The sequence below is a fragment of the Physeter macrocephalus genome, chromosome 9 (genome assembly GCF_002837175.3).
Source record: "Physeter macrocephalus isolate SW-GA chromosome 9, ASM283717v5, whole genome shotgun sequence".
In the NCBI taxonomy this organism is placed as follows: Eukaryota; Metazoa; Chordata; class Mammalia; order Artiodactyla; family Physeteridae; genus Physeter; species Physeter macrocephalus.
The window spans coordinates 108,124,837-108,142,789 of record NC_041222.1 but is presented as its reverse complement, the minus strand read 5'-3'; the positions used below and the strand labels follow the sequence as shown (position 1 = coordinate 108,142,789).

The 17,953-nt window shown below is 44.6% G+C and overlaps 1 protein-coding gene across 4 annotated transcripts in view; it reads right to left on the bottom strand.

Annotated features, from left to right (window-relative positions):
- SPOCK3 (SPARC (osteonectin), cwcv and kazal like domains proteoglycan 3) overlaps positions 1-14,996 on the bottom strand; it is a 466,152-nt gene extending 451,156 nt beyond the window's left edge. For all 4 annotated transcript variants that reach the window (XM_024130846.2, XM_024130844.2, XM_024130847.2 and 1 more), the window contains exon 1: positions 14,826-14,996. In XM_024130846.2, coding sequence (XP_023986614.1) covers positions 14,826-14,996 — 171 coding nt within the window. The remainder of the gene's footprint in view (positions 1-14,825) is intronic.
- Between the last annotated feature and the right edge of the window lie 2,957 nt (positions 14,997-17,953).

Here is a 17,953-nt window from a genome sequence, read left to right as displayed (position 1 = left end):
CTCAGGAGGGTCCCAGCTGTCCACGGCGACCTCATGCTGAGATGCTACCTGGAGGGACTTCCCACCACCAGAACCTGCCTACAGCCCCGAGGCCTCAGAGACCTGGTTCCATCAGCAGGAAGCAGTGTCCCTGTGGTACCGTCGTCTCTCCCCGAGGCCGAGCTCCACCGAAGTCACGAGTGGGCCGGGTGACCCCCGGGCCTGAAGAGGAATTTCTGTCATCCACCTGCTGCAGAACCTCAGGCCAGCCTCGGAAGCGACCAGTGTCTCTCTCCTGAGCTATTTCTCTCGCTCACTTCAGAGCCCATCTGATGAACAATCTTCCTCCAAGTATGTTTTACGATTGCAAACAGCGAACCTCAACCCTAACAGGTTTAGGAATCACACAGTATCCCTCTCTAAGATGACTCCACACCGATATGAACTGATCCGTTAGGTGGAGATGCCACAGTTTTTCTCGTAGAGGGCAGTTTACAGCTGCAGCCAAATGCAGTCCTGCTCTGTCATAAGTGAAAGGATGAACAGGAGTTTCCAACAGAGGAGCAAAAAGATCCAAGCTGTACTTTGGGAGAAATTAATGTATTGATAAAGCGTTAGATGCTGTAGGCAAAGAAGAGCCTAGAAACACGGAAGCCATCCATCCACAAAACTAGCCCAGGTGGAAGGAGGGGATCCCAGCCAAGGATGAGCGAAGACCTTGAGGGACCTTGCAGGTGAGCTGGTGGGGACAGTGCGGGAGAACAAGGGCCCACACACTTCAGTAAATACTGCCCTGAAACTTTGAGAGCCTTAGGAAAATCTCTGCACAGCTGGAAGCTGAAGATTGTCCTAAGCTCTGCAGAAATAGCTATACTGATATTGTGACATCGATACTGCTAAACCCCTGTAAAAATTAAACTGTACAAGTGTCATCATACCATCAAGGAGAAAGTTCTTTAAATTTATAGTTTAATTCAAATTTAAAAAAAGTTAAACCCAAGAACTACAATAAAAAAGGGTTTTTATTCAACCACAAATACAAATCAGAAACACTGCAGTCTAATCCAACAACAACAAAGTGAAAATTATTCAAGTTCAACAATTAAGAACAAATGGGTTTTAATTACACATAAGACCACCTATACCTAGAACTACCTACTACTTACAAGGGTTACTGCTCAGAAAGAACTTATTTTTGGAGTCCAAGGTGACAGCTATGGAATAAGGAAACTTGAGAGCCATTCAGGGCACACACACATCAGACCACTCAGAATTCAGCGAATAGCTTTCGGCTCAGAAATGATTATGTGAACAGGAACACACATGTCCCAGAGCCCCATGGTCGTCGGCTTCGCCCTAGATGACATTTGTTGCTTTACTCGTCTTCTGATCCGGGAACCAGGTGAGGGAACCACACCCGAGACCAGCATGAACAGGGGACCAGCCGGAGAAGTGCCTTTGTCACCTGTGACTGTGGTGACCCAGCCTCCCAAACCACAAGTCAGTCCAGCAGCACGTGTAAATAAAGAGGCCCTCAGTCAAAGAATAAACACAAGGCTTTCGGCAGCAAAGGCCAGCTGGCTTTCGGCTACTCAGCAAACGAAGCAGTTCTGAAACTGGATTTCCAGATTCCCACCACCTGACCTATAAGCTGTGGCGGTTCTCAATGATATTCAAAACTGGATGCATGGCAAACGTTCAAAATGCATCCCCCCCCACCTCAAATACTTCCTATGCGCGGGATGTCTTCTCCTATCTTGACCATTAATTTGCTATCCGAATTAAACGTGCCATTCCCCACTGGCAATTTTCCCATGTTTTAAATTTTTTTACTTAGGCAAATATGTGAAATAAAAAAATAACTGAAAGCATTCAATTCTGAAACAAACGATTTTCAGCGACAACACTAGCAAGCCAAGCAGGCACGTGTCATCAACAAGAAATGCTGAGGATAACGTGATCAACGTGATGATCTACCTAAAACCGTGACTTTCCCTGGGGGTGACTTTCAAATGTCACAGCTTCCAAACCAGCAGCGCCTCAGTCACCAGCATGGAGTGTGCCCTTGATTCACATAGTTTCAGGAAGTCCAACAGTCCTTTAAAAAATAAAGTGTTTAACATCTGAACTCCAAGAAATTATGTTTCATGTCAAAGAAACATTTTGCAGGTCATACGAAGGTAGTGCTTGTTGATACGATGTTCCAGAAAAGCTGTGCCTCAGGGAATGTTCATTGAGGTAAATGTGACTGCCCGGGGACTTGGGGGAGAAGAGCCGATGTCACCAGGACGGTCCTACTGGAAGACTATAGCTTCACCCTACACTGTACGCTACAGAAGGCCTAGAAATATCCCCAAATTCTAAAACTGCTCTTCAGCAGATGCTAATACCATGTGTCCAGGCAACTAGCAAGCCCATATTTCAGATGTTGGAGATGATCCTGCCTAGAAAGCCCCACGTAAATATTTTGAAAGTCATGGAGTAAGCTGGTGATAGAAGAATCAAAATGAGCTGTGATTAAGGGACCATCAAATTACTATTTTAGGAGCTAGAGCTAGTAAGCATTTTACCAGACTCAGGAAGCTAATGGCCTGCAATGTTTTATCTATCTGGGGACACAATTAGATTAAGTTGTTGCATTTCTGGCCCTCCTCCTTTTATTCCTGCTAAATAATGGGCTTCTCCTTATGCTAAGAGTAAAAAACCCACAGAATTATCTGGAACACGCAACACATACCAAAATAGCTACAAAATATAGAAATTATTAAATTTTAAGTCACTCCATATTTTCTTCAGTATGGCAGCTAATTAATTTTGCTCTTTTGTTACAAAACTCTAAAAGCAGAGAATTCGTGTTCAATGAAATAGCTCATACTGAATAACGTCAATGAAATTCTAGATGGAGAAGTCTCCAAACAGAAGTAGACAACAAAAGTATTTTAAAAGCAAGACATGCTCTAACCTATCTTAAATACGATGCAATTTCATTTTTTTAAAAAATCAACAGTGTTCCATCAATCTCTGATATTCAACATGGGAAATAGAGAAAAATAAGTGATCTACCATGGACAGAACTCGGCAGGCTGTGTCAGCACCCATTCAACAGTGAGCACACTTACAGGCGTAGGTGTTGACTGTATACAATAAAAATTTCTGGAGTTCTAGTCTAAGCTTGTAAGACATAATTCCTTTCCCACTTTCTTGACTTTGAAAATAAATCCACAACTGTAGCAGGTGGAATGCAGGCACAGTGGTGCAGAGCGGTTCCCAAAGATGCTACAGGTGTCCTCAGAAGCCCAGTCACAGCCACGTAAGGACACATTAGTGTTCCTTTCCACAGCACTCCTGCCCACCGAAGATATATTCAGAACTGCACTGTGATATCGAAAAAATTCATTACTAAGTAAAAATGCTGGTGCTATGCATGGTCGCATGTACTATGCCTGTTCGGATAAACGCTGTTCTACTGGAAGTCTTCTATTGTAGCTTCAAGATGAAACGGTCAAGCTATAGTAATATCACCGTAACTCTGTATGAGAGACACTCCCTCCATAATCGTAATAAAAATGCCAAGTCTTTGTCAATTTATTGGTCTAGCAGACAAGAACCAAAAAGATGGTAATTGTGACCATTTAAAAGGACCCAACATAACATTTCAAATTAAAAAAAAAAACTAATTTGAGTTGCTCGTAATTACTCATTGAAAGTGGTCAACTGTTAATAAATAAGAAACAGACAAATAAATAAACATGATCTTTAGAGCTAGTAATCTCACTAATCTTAAGCAGGTTAATTAACCTTGTTGAAACCAAGTCTTCCCCATTTGTACAACATATATCAATAATGTCTACTTTTTAGGCTGGTAAAAAAATAATAATAAAAATGGGCAAAGGACTTGAATAGACATTTCTCCAGAGGTGACATACAAATGGCCAATGGGTACACGAAGAGATGCTCAACATCACTAATCGTGGGGGAAATGCAAATCAAAACTACAGTGAGATACCACCTCATACCTGTTGGGATGGCTGTCATCAAAAACCAGAAACAAGTGTTGGTAAGGATGTGGAGAAACTGGAACCCTTGTGCACTGCTGGTGGGAAAGTAAATTGGTGCAGTCACTATGGAGAACAATACGGAGGTTCCTTAAAAATTTTTAAATAGAACTACCATATGAGCCAGCAATCCCAATTCTAAGCATACATCCAAAGAATTCAAAGCAGGATCCTGAAGACATATTTGCACACCTATGTTCATGGCGGTCTTTTTCTACAGCCAAGAGGTGAAAGCGATCCAAGTGTCCATCCATGGATGAATGGATAAACAAATGTGTGTGGTGTATACACACAGTGGAATATCATTCAGCTTTAAAAACGAAGGAAATTCTGCCATTTGCAACAACGTGGATAAACTCTGAGGGCATTATGCTTAGTAAAATAGCCAATCACAAAAAGACAAATCCTGTATGATGCTACTTACATGAGACGCCTAAAGTCGTCAAATTAATATAAGCAGAAAGTAGACGGGTGATGGCCAAAGGCTGCGGGAGGGGAACAGGAGCTGTTTACCAGGTGCAGTTTCAGTTTTGCAACATGAAAATGCTCTCGAGATGGTTGTACAACAACGTGGATACACTTAACGCTACTATACTATACACTGAAAAATGGAAAATATGGTAAATGCTATATTATGTGTTTTTTACTACAATTAAAAATATTTTTTAAAGAGTCTACTAAATGTAATAATATACTTAATATGTCTGGCACCTAACAGACACCAAAAAATAGTAATCATAGGCCAAGAAGCATCATACCGCAGTGCGAGATCCAAAATGTCGGGACTGGGGAAGCCCTGACTGGTCCTTGTGAGCCCTGTGACCCAGGAGGAAAAGGTCGAGGTCAAGGCAAACAGCTCACTGGAAATAATAAAAATCCCTTCCGTGGCCACAGGGAGTATTTCCAAGAAATACTGAGATGGTTGAAACAGACCCAGTAGTGACCTGTACCTTCCTCCCTGCCCCCGCCTGGCCTCCTTCCCCTCAGCATCCCTGCTGGCCCCTGCGATAAGCTGACATCCCGGCTGCCCTTGGAGAAGGGAACGGAGCCATGTCCCTCACTCCTGGCCTGTGGGACAGTGCCACCTGCAGTCCTTTCCAGCACAAGCTGTGTGTCCTCCACTCTCTCAAGTCCCTGCTGCTGGACAGAAAGTGGCCACGGATGGAGACCCGAGAGGATGACTGAATCCCAGGCCTGGACCACCCGCTTCCTGAGGGCCGGTTACACAGTGGGGAGGTGAAATCCTATCTGTACCCAGGCACTCAGATTCAGTCCCCTTAGGCAGGAACCCAACACATCGCTACCTGAAATACCAGCAATTGTAAGTGAGGGAGAAGGGACGGAAATGGATACATCTGGACGCGCCGCGAACTGTCTGGACCCAGAAGCACATCCATGAATTGAAGTGCAGTAGTCAAATAAGAGAGGGGGGACGCTGGGTTTGATGTTACCTAGTGGGCGGCAAAAAATCTCTGAAGGCTTTAGAGCAACAATGTTCTGGGGTCGAAGAGAAACGGCAGCGGGGATACAGGCGTGCACAGGGTCACAGTCCATGGTCAAGTGGACGTGGCCACGGTGGCCCAGCACGTCCACCTGGGCACACCGTGGACTGATGGGTGAAGGCAGTTTAGGGTTTGACACCTGATGTTTTATAACCATTAAATATTCATTCAAATTACAAAACTGGGTGGGGGGTGGCCAGAAAGGGACATGGTCCCTAGAAAGCACACAGATCTGAAAGGCTTTCCTTGCGACCGGGCAGGTGGCAGGTGAATCTCACAGAGGGCTCCTTCGTGGTCAGTGTTATCTCATCTTTACTCCCAGCTGGTCACTGTGCGGATGCCCGTGAACTGCAGGGGTGCGGGGTGGAGAGGGCACAGTCTACTGTGGTATAGAGTTCACAGCCCAACAGGGCAGGGATATCTGTAAGCTAACAAGTAGAAAGAGCTGAAAAGATTAAAGGATGTTCATAGATGGAAAGACGCATGTAAATACTCCAGGAGCGTATGGGACTTGGATAGTGAATGTAGAAGATTCACAGATTGCTTAAAAAATAAATACAGAAAATAAAATAAAAGAATTCTGGCCAAGATCATGAAAACTAAAGTTGTATAAGAACAGAAAATGTTACTCTGAGTCAGAGGCCTGAGATCTAAAAGCAGTCTTACATGGAAACAACCTAAATGTCCATCGACAGATAAATGGATAAAGAAGATGCAGTGCATATATACAATGGAATATTACTGAGCCATAAAAAAGAATGAAATAATGCCATTTGCAGCAACATGGATGGACCTGGAGATTATCACACTAAGTGAAGTAATTCAGAGAAAGACAAATCTCATATGATATCACTTATGTGTGGAATCCAAAATATGACACAAGTGAACTTATCTACAAAGCAGAAACAGACTCACAGACATAGAGAACAGAATTATGGTTGCCAATGGGGAGGGGGTGGGGAAGGGGCAGAGTGGGAGTTTGAGATTAGCAGATGTAAGCTATTACATATATTCAATAGGATGGATAAACAACAAGGTCATACTGTATAGCACAGAGAACTATATCCAATATCCTGTGATAAACCATAATATAAAAGAATATGAAAAAAAGAATGTACATGTATATATAACTGAATCACTTTGCTGTACAGCAGAAATTAACACTGTAAATCAACTATACTACAATAGAAAAATAAAACAAAATAAAAGCAGTCTTATTGTAAGAGCAGGAAAATAAATGCTTTATAGCAGTGCTTGCTGTTCCTTTTGTATATCTAGCTAAAAGTTTATAAAAGTATATCTGGCATATAACCCCCAACAAGCTGACTTCCCGTTAAGAACCAGGAAAGCACACAGGGACCACACACGTAACAGCAAACGAGATCACGTTCTCAATTCATGAGATGCGGAAAACGTAACCAGCAAAAAAAACACTGATCCATGTCTTAACATTTTAGGGGGACAGTCTGCTTTCTAGTTAACATATAAAAATAGTATCTATAATACAACATACCAACACCTTGGTTTTCTAATTATTTAATCTGTTACCTATTTGAAGAGGCACACACACAGGTAAACCATATATACAACACATATACATTTATGCACAGACCTATATGTACGTACGTATACACATACAGAACACGTATTCACACACACATACAGAGTGACTTATTTCTCAGTCCTCTTAGTTACACTTTCCTAATAATTCACTAGAAGTTATGAGAGCTGGAGAGTTAAAGTGTTACCCACGCCCCTGACTTCTATCTGTCAGAACAAAGCCAGGGAAAATCGACTAAATTTTGCACTCAGTTCAGGCCTCCCGATGGGCTCTGATAATGTGGTGTCAGCTCCACCCAGGAGCCCCTCTGCAGAAACCGCAGATCCCTGCGCATCGTCTGACCTGCTTCCTCACATGATACTGACTTGATTAAACCAACCCTACATCCTGACACTGTGGTGAGTATGGGGGTGGGGCAGGGGAGGGGGATAGTGATAAGAAACAGGGATGTGGAGACTGTATAAAACCAGGGCTTAACCAGGGCCAGGGCTTCACCAGGGCAATGGCTTCACCAGGGCCAGGGCTTCACCAGGGACCTGATGACCAGGAGAGGTCAGGATGCTGCATGGGGATGGCCCCTTGCTGATGAGGCCACCCACTGGCCCACGGCCTTTAAAGCCTGTTGCTTCCTTTAGGAGGTCAACCGCCTGTCTCACTAGTAACCCCCCTGATTTCAACAATATGAACAACAGTCCAGGATAAAAAAAAAACACCTCATGCTACATATAGTCTTCACCAGCTCTGATCTGCAAATATGGACACTGTCTACAAAGGCTGCTAAGGATTTGGATTTTTAAACACACTGTGGCCCAGTGTCATCAAAAGATTGAAAGACAGGGCTTCCCTGGTGGCGCAGTGGTTGAGGGTCCGCCTGCCGATGCAGGGGACGCGGGTTCGTGCCCCGGTCCGGGAGGATCCCACGTGCCGCGGAGCGGCTGGGCCCGTGGGTCGTGGCCACTGAGCCTGCGCGTCCGGAGCCTGTGCTCCGCAGCGGGAGAGGCCACAGCGGTGAGAGGCCCGCGTACCGCAAAAAAATAATAATAATAAAAGACAGAAAAACAATCGTGAAAATGCAAGGAATTAACTGTGAAGAATTCCCGAGAAGACCCCATGTTCTCAACTGTGATAAAACATAATAGTGTCACATTTTAAAATGTGGTTTCATAGTGAGAAGAAAATATACTTTGAAAATATACTTTAAAAAAAATCAGAATTGGATATCCACTATTGAGAAAGTATTCCTGAACAGAGAGAATCATTATTCTCTAATGTGTTACACTTCCCCAAATTGTTATTAATTGTTTAATTTTATTTTTGGTGCATATTGTTGAAAAGCAAAGTAGTACAAGTCTTGCCTACTATTAAAGTACCACAAAAGGGGTCATTTCACAAGACATATGAATATGAAATCACCACACCATACACCTTAAATATATACAATTGTATTTGTCAATTATATCTCAGTAAAAAAAGAGCCTCAGTTTTGAGGGGACACCGGGTAGTCAGGACACACAGCCAGGGCCCTTTGTAAACGTAAGAAACGCACTGAGAGGGGTCTTTTAAAGATTTCCACTGTCTGAACTGTAATGCCTTTTATTTTTATTTTTTTAACATATTTATTGGAGTATAATTGCTTTACATTGTTGTGTCAGTTTCTGCTGTATAACAAAGTGAATCAGCTATACGTATACGTATATCCCCATATCTCCTCCCTCTTGTGTCTCCCTCCCTCCCTGCCTATCCCACCCCTCTAGGTGGTCACAAAGCACTGAGCTGACCTCCCTGTGCTATGCAGCTGCTTCCCACTAGCTATCTATTTTACATTTGGTAGTGTGTATACCACTGTCTCACTTCGTCCCAGCTTACCCTTCCCCCTCCCCGTGTCCTCAAGTCCATTCTCTACGTCTGCGTCTTTATTCCTGTCCTGCCCCTAGGTTCGTCAGAACCTTTTTAATTTTTTTTTAGATTCCATATATATGTGTTAGCATACAGGGTGAAGTAAGTCAGAAAGAGAAAAACAAATACCGTATGTAATGCCTTTTAAATCAAGAGTCCTTTCCTTGGAGTAGGCACAGAAACCATCCTATTTACTTTCTAACAGCTGTGTCCCAGTTAAGATGCCGGGGTTGGGGGGGTGCTTTATTCCTCGGCAGCCACTAAGGACATGGAAACATCCCTCCCCATCAGCCTTCTCTCTCAAATAATCTGTACGCTCGAACCCCAACTCAAATGAAAAGGGAAAGAAAAAGAAAAAAGAAGTTCATAAGAGTTTGGGATTAGCAGATGTAAACTATTATAGAGAGAATATATAAACAACAAGGTCCTCCTTTAGAGCACAGGGAACTACTGATATACTCAATATTCTGTGATAAACAATGTAAAAGAATAAAACCATATATACATACACACACACACGCATAAATGAATCAATTTGCTGCACACCAGAAATTAGCACAATGTTGTAAATCAGCTATACTTCAATAGAATTTTTTAAAAAAAGAAGTCCGTAAGTGTTTACTTACTATTCAGTATATCCAAATCAGGCATTTTTTTTAAAGACCAACTTATAATTTGAGTACCTCTGAGACACCTCGACCTATATTTTACATTTTCACAACATTTCACATGTCCCTTAATTTACGTTAAGGTTGCATTTTTAAAGTTAAATTGTAAAACTTTACTACCTACTGCTTCCGATACATTTAAAGAGTATTAAAAATTACTCAAGGAACAAATGTAACTGAAGTTGATTTCAGGTTTTGCAACACAAACGTTAACCACTTCTTAAAACAGTGCTCAAAACGAGCCTCCGGTTTTTAATTTGTTTTTTGAGGTGAGGGAGTTGTGGTTATGATTTTTTTTTTAACTCTACTGTTTTTTTTTTTTTTTTTTTTTGCTCTGTTGGGTCTTCATTGCTGTGCACGGGCTTTCTCTAGTTGTGGTTCGCGGGCTCTAGAGCGCAGGCTCAGTAGTTGTGGCACACGGGCTTAGTTGCTACGCGGCATGTGGGCTCTTCCCGGACCAGGGCTCGAACCTGTGTCCCCTGCATTGGCAGGCGGATTCTTAACCACTGCGCCACCAGGGAAGCCCCTTAAGACTCTACTTCTGTAGAGCAGTTTTAGGTTCACAGAAAAACTGAGAGGAAGGTACCGAGATTTCTCATATACGCACTGCCCACACATGCATGAATTTCCCTTGTCACCCTCCCCACCGGATGGGACATTTGTTACAATGTTACAATTGATCCCACTACAGGACACATCACAGTTACCCAAAGTGCATGGTTTACCTTAGGGCACACCCTTGGGCTTGGACAAACGTACAATGACATGTATCTACCATCTTACTATCATACAGACTATTTTCACTGCCCGAAAAGTCCTCTGTGGTGCATGTATCTTTTCAAATTATAGTTTTCTCCGGATATATGCCCAGGAGTAGGATCTCTGGATTATATGGTAACTCTACTTTTAGTTTTTTAAGGAACCTCCATACTGTACATATCTGAAGAAAACGGAAACACTAATTCCAAAAGATACACACACCCAAATGTTCACAGCAGCATTATTTACAATAGCCAAGACATGGAAGCAACCTAAATGTCAATGGACAGATGACAGGATAAAGAAGACGTGGTACATATATACACATGGAATACTACTCAGCCATAAAAAAGAATGAAATAATGCCACTTGCAGCAACATGGATGGACCTAGAGATTATCATACTGAGTGAACTAAGTCAGACAGAGAAAAACAAGTAGGATATCACATATATGTGGAATCTAAAAAAATGATACAAATGAACTTATTTACAAAACATAAACAGACTCACTCACAGACATAGAAAACAAACTTATGGTTACCGAAGGGGAAAGGTTGGTGGAAGGGATAAATTAGGAGTTTGGGATTAAAATATACATACCACTATATATAAAATAGATAATCAACAAGGACCTACTGTATAGCACAGGGAACTATACTCAGTATCTTGTGTGTGTATCACTTTATTGTAGGCCTGAAACTAACACAACATTGTAAATCAACTATATTTCTGAAAAAAATTTTTTTTAAAGTACTTTTGATTAAAAAAAAAGATTTCTCTGTGATCCACCTATTCATCCGTACCTCTTCCCCCCACCCACGACTCCCAGGTATTCTCATTGAAAAAGAAATGTAACCTAGAAGCATTGGAATTTCAATTTAAGGACAGAATTCTGATTTGATTATACGAGTTATTTAAAATTAGCGTGACCAACACTGCCACTTTTGCTAGATTTTTATTGTACTGCTGCCAACATACAGTATCCCTTCCATCATTCCTAATTAGTATATGTCCTCCAGTGAAATCAATAATATAAAAGATGGATGGTGGTATTATATCATTCACTGCTGATTAATTTAATGGTTTCCAAATTCCATACTCATTTATTACATGATAAAGAGTATAGCTTAATTGACTTATAAATCATAAGTGTTTGAAATATATAACATATCAACCATGTGATTCATGGTTCCTTATAATGATCCTGATATCCAATTCTCCTAATAGACTGGTGTATATATTCATGTTTGCAAAAACGGGGTGAGGGGGTCTCTACCCTGTACCTGGTGAAGGTCGTAGTACTCCCACAATTCCCCCACGGAGGAGTCTTGGGTTCTGGACTTTACCACCACTCAACAGAACTAAAAAAGTAGAAAATGCCATGCAGCCAATGTATCTACTTAACATACCCTGAGGTCGAGAGTTTTTTGTCTGCTTTATTTCAACATCTCATCATTATACCCTGAATAGGCTGGCTCCATCTACCACACTTATTTTAAAATGTGTTGACCTCTTTCTATCTTCAAGTTAAACTTTTATTTTTCCTAAAACACGGAGACTAGAATCTCTACAGGAATTTTATACCAATAACCAAATATAATATATCCTTTAGATTTTCAAAAGGATAAAAGTTCTCTGTGTCTATATGTCACTTTGTACACTTTAAAAGGGCAACACAACTTTATTCAAAGAGCGTTGCTAGTACAGGGTATAGAGTGGTCAAAATTACTTGAAGCTTCTCCTATGTTAATACTCACTCACTGTAAGCTTGCCTGTGGCTTTCGTATTTCTCTGTGATTTATCCTAAGGAAACTGGGAAGATGACTCACCCTTCACCACGGAGTCATGAATGACCCTGCTTGTTCACCTGCTCTCACATAGTATTTCCTAACCATGGTCCTTATTTCTAAAGCTTTACTACATAAAACAATTTATATCATTTAAAGACTATATTTATTTTAAAAATCATTCAATTAAAATAGAATGATTAATTGTATTTTCAAATATTATTCAAAATAGTTTTCAAATATTATTTGAAAGGAGATATATTTCCAGCTTTCATTAAGGAGTTACTTCTAAAATAATGGTAACTGTGTAAAGCAGCCACAAGAAGGTAAGAATTCATTTCAGCATCAATTATGCTAAGAAATCTCAAAGCTTTTTTCTAAATGAAATTAATGATATTTTAATGGGAGAAAAGCACTAAACAGAAGTACTTCAGTCAAACTGTTTCCAAAAGAAGAGGTTCGGATTTCCTTGTTCCTTTGCCTTTATACAAACTGAGTATGCAACGCCATTATTTAAGATATCAGAGCTGAGGCAGAACATTTAAAGGTAGATCCGTGCAGTACAGACTTGTTTCAAGCAATGCCTCCGAACCATGTGTTCCCAGTTTAAAACGAACCAACCAATAAACAACATTGCGAAAAAGACAGAAAGAAATTATCAAGCTAACAATTCCCCAAAACGTAAAGAAAATATGTAAATTGCCAGTGGGGTGGGTGGTCTCAATAAGGGTATAGCTTGCATTCTGCATTGAGACGTCACACTGCCAGCACACCTTTTATCATGTTAACAATAAGCTACAGGTGGTTCAAGGGGAGCCATCACTTATCTCCTGCCTGCCCTCCAGAAGCCATCCACAAAATTTAACTATCTTACTAAAAATAAAACGGTAAACCTAAAACCTTGCAGAAGTTTTTCAAATAAATCCTTATTACATTTGCATGTATATTTGCATGTACTTCAAACATGTTTGCTAAAAAAAAAAAAAAAAAAAAAAAAACTCAGTAAATCCTTTACTTAAATTTAACATATAATTTTGATGGATTTTGCCCCTGAGATCACATAAGAATAACTGCAAACACGGTAGCAATACAATAGTCTACTTGGTCTCCGTAGAAGCTGGCTGCAGGAATCCTGGAATATTTAATCCTTTCAGGCCACTCAGCTTTCTCAGTCGTTTAAATCAAGCACATTTACAAACTGTCCGAGTAGAGACTGGTTTGCTCTTAATAATTCAATGAAGTAATTTGAATAAAGTCAGAGAATATTAAGGTATTCAAGATTTAAAATATGCTTTAGAGAAGGAAGCATAAAATCCATTTTCTAAAGATTTTTAAAGTAGCCATTCAGCCACGAAATGTCATAATAGGAAGCATTATTCAAACAGTTACAAATGTTCAACCCAAATGAAGGCAGGATGAACAGAAATTTTCCCCCAGGTTTAGAAATATCTCATTCGCCTGCTGGCCTTTTGGATCGTATTCGACATCAGCATCAACTGGAATAAAACAGGAGTGTAAGGGGCTCGCCGGTAAAAGAAGCTGTACTCAGCAGTAAAATGTTGCTTAGGCTTCACTCACAGGCATGTAAGACAGAGCCCTGTTAACTGCGACCATCACCGTTTTCCACCACCTATACGCAGGCCTATTATCAATGCGATGCTACGTCGAATTGTAAAGTAAAAATGAGCGTTTCTTGCGGAATCCGGCTGCCAGAATCGGCTCCACGTTGGGCTCGGCTTGTCAGCCACTTCTTGTGAGGGGTGCTGCGAGCGGCTGGGGGTGAAGGGCCCAGGATGAAACTAGCCCGAGCTTCCACTCACTTTCCCAATTTCCCAAATGAGGACGGAGTGTGATCTGCCCGAGGGAGCAGATCCGCCTCTGCGCACGAGGCGCTGCGGGCGGGTCCAGAGGGTCCTCAGGTGTGCGGAGCGCGGCTGGCGTCTGCCAACCCGACCACAGAGGCTTAAGGGGGGCGGGGGGGACGGTCCCACCGGGACCACCGCGCCCGGCCCCGCGGCTCCGCTGCGTCCGCGTGCGGTGGACACTGACCAGCAGGTGCACAGCGACCCGCGGTCGGGTCTCAGGTACAGGCTGCGTCTCGACAGCCCTCATCGTCCCTGAGGAAGCCCCCGGGTAGGATGCGGGACATGGGGGGTGGGGGGGGTCCCCAGCTTAACCCTGTCACTGCCGCCCCGGCCGCCCACCCTCGCCGCGCAGAGTCTGCAACATCGTGATCGAGTGCAGGTCCCCGCCGGGGGTGGAGGCTGACGCTCCCCGCGGCCCCAGACACCCTCCGTCCCCGGGAGCGGGCGGGCGCCGACGAGCCCACACCTTCCCGCTCCCACCCCCCAGGCCCCCGGGTGCGCCGCCGGCCGCGGGATCGAGTCCACCTCGGTGCAGCGCCTCGCCAGGCCCCGTGCAAAGTTGGGCAGGTGGCACTTTGCGAACCTCTGGGGGCGGGGAGAGAACCGTGGGGACCTGGGGGCACCCGGATTCCGGGTAGGCGACCCCCCCAGCACGGCGCGGCCTCCAAGGCGCCCACTTCCGCCCCGCGCCCCGACCCGACCCCCACCCCGCCCCGGGCAGAGCGCTCGAGCGCGGGAAGGCGCCGACTTACGTCTCGGAATCGGTTCCACTGTCCGGCCTCCCGGTCGTACTGGGACACTGTGCTGAGCCATTGTTTGTCGTCCAGAAAATTGCCGCCGTCCGGCCGGCCCGCGGCCGCCGCCAGAGCCTGCGCGCACCAGGCGGCCGCGCACACGCACAGCACGGCCGGCGCCCGGAGCATCTGCGGACGGAGAAAGCGGGGCCGGATCACACGAGGGCCCGGACCGCGCGTCTCGGCCGGGAGCTGGGTGGGGCGGGAGGAGGTCCGGCGCCAACCCCGTGGGCCGCCCGGCGCCGCCGGACGCACTGGACACGCTCGCGGCGCCGCTCTCGGTTCCCGTGGCCGCCGCCGGCCCCGCGCGCCCGTGCCCACCCGCGGCCGCCGCTCGGCTCTGCGCGCCCCTCCGTCCTTCCCTCTCCCATCCCCGCGCCCCTTCCCCGCGCCCCTCCCCGCGACCCCTCCCCGACCCCTCTCCCGTCCCGCCTCCTCCGGGCCCACCTTCCTCCCCGGATCCGAGCTGCGGGCGCTCCGGATGCGACTCTGCTGAAGCGGAGGACGCGGCGCCCGCGCGGACCCGCATCCGCCTCCCGCCCCCTCCGCACCGGCTGCGGCGCGGCCGCCGACCGGCCTCGCTCCCGGGGGCGCGGGGCTCGGGGCGCGCTCGGCACCGGGGCGCAAGCTGCACCAGGGCTCGCGGGCTCCCAGCCGCTGCCCTGCGGCACCGCGCTGCGCGGCGGAGAGGGACGCGAGCTGAGGACGACTCGGTGCGTCACCGTCCGGCTGCTCCGACTCCCCGCCCCGGGGGAAGCCGCCCGCGGGGCCTCGGGGATGCGCCGGAGTCCAGAAAATTTTAGCTACGTGTGCGTGAACTTCATGTTAAAGGGCGGAAGTTCTTTTCCTTTCCCTTCTTTTTTTAAGGAGAATCTTCACTACGTGGGGCGCGAGAGTCCGCCCCCATCCCTCACGTGCTGTACCTTATTCTCCTTTCATCCAAACGCCTTGGCTGCTGTAGTTTACGCTCTAGGACTTGAACCGAAAACTTAAAAGCCCAGTCTGTGTCTCCCTACTGCACCATGGAAGAGAGCTTTGAAACTCATTTTGCCTTCCAAATCTGCATTTATGACAAAATACTCGGCTCCCTCTGGCTTCTCCACATATTCTAAATAAACTGGAAGGAAATCAGTCATTGGTCCCCTATGAGCAGAATCTGACGAAGACAGACTCTCCCACAGACTTAGATGATGTAGGTGAAGTGAACATTATATGCATATCAGGAGATCCACAGAGGCTAAAACACTGCGATCACGTTCTGTATCTCTGTGTGAATCATTAGAGATTATTTCAGCCAGAAGTCCGTCTCCCAAAGCTGTGACCTTTGAAAGTGTCCTGGAGCTTCTGAAACTTGAGCTATTTGAGTAACAGCTGTACCTTCTCACGTTCTCCGTTTCAATCTCATGTAACATTTGTGCAACATGTTTCAAACTATATTAAAATAGGAGTCAGACGTGATTAATTAATATTAATTAATAATTAAAATTATTTTTTTAAATACAGGATTTTAAAATGAATGTATAGTATGTTAAAAGGAAAGAAAAAAATCTGCTATTTTTTAACTCAGAACAATTTTTTTCCCACCATTTCCCCCTTTTCCACTCGAATGATAGCAAGGGGAGAAAAAAACCAGAATCTACAATTGTAATTCACAGATGCACCGATTGATGTCAACACGTTTCAGATACCTTCGAGAACACTGATGTGTAATAATTCTCCAGAGATGTGTGTTTGGGCCTCTACAGCTGGCCGTTAGTTTAGAATGTTCTAATTCCTGCATACGACATCATTAGATCATCCTTAGGTCAGCCCTCTGCTATGGCCTCTTCCGGATGCCCTGTCCTTCAGCTGCCTGCACCCTAGCCTCACTGCTCTACTTCAAAATTGGAAGTACTTTACTCTCAATTCAATGAGAATATTTTAATATGTTTAAAAAACCTCATTCTTTTTAATTTAAATCTGATAGAAAAAGCACAGAAAGTGTGCTTTAGATGAAACTTGATGCACAGCAGAAGTAATTATTAAATTTAAAATGACCTTCCAGGGAATTCCTTGGTGGTCCAATGGTTAGGACTCTGCTTCCACCACAGAGGCCCTGGGTTCGAGCCCTGGTCAGTGATTCCCACAAGCCGCACCACGTGGCCAAAAACAAACAAAAGCAAAACTTCCAACCTCTAAGAAAGATGTGTGTTATTTGCTACAGAATATTTGATGATTTGATGAGGGATAGTGCTACGAACTCTCCCCCTTCAGAATCCTTAGTGATCTGGATTTTAGCATGGTGACCGCCATCTGGAGCTAACATGATCACCTTCAGATAGATAGATATAGGTATATTCTCCATTTACCCAAAATGCATGTATTTCACTGCTGAACCTCAGGTGTCCATAGAATCTCTTCACATCGAGCTGTCACTGGCAACTTCCAAAAATGCAGCCCTACGGGGACTGCTACCTACCAGTTGTAAAAATCTGTGGAAAAACTCACAGTGATAGTGGTACTTGTCTTGGGAGAAAAGCTTCCAATAGGGCATCAAACTCCAGATCTGACGGTGAGAAGTATTTACCAACAAAGTGCAAGTTTGAAATGGTGTGAGTTCAGAGAGGTAGAAGGAGCCTGTCTGCAGAGAGTTTATGCTGGCCTGCTGCGGTCCAGCGCACCTCCCCCCACTGGCAAAACTCCTAAACCCCGGCCTTCTTCCAAAGCCACAGGGAAGGTCACAGAGAAGTCCCTTGTCTTGCTCCCTACGTAACTGAATGTTTGGGTCTTTCAAGAGCCTGCTTTCAAAATGTAAATAATCCAGAGAGAATTCACACTTCAGTTAACACCCGGATTATCATTTAACACCTCCATGGGGGTTAATAGAAAGCTTGCTGTGAGCAAAGCACCACAGGGGAGAAAAAGGAAGAGAATTAAGTAGGTGGTGAGACATGGGAGGGGACCTTGCAAATCAGAGTGGGGGCGGTCCAGAGGGGAGTAATTCGCTGCCTGCTTCCCAGTTGTGTTGAGAACCAGTGTAGGAACGGGAAAGGCTAGAAAAGCAGAAGAGGGGTGAGGTGTTTGAGGTGGGCAGAGTAAGACACTGG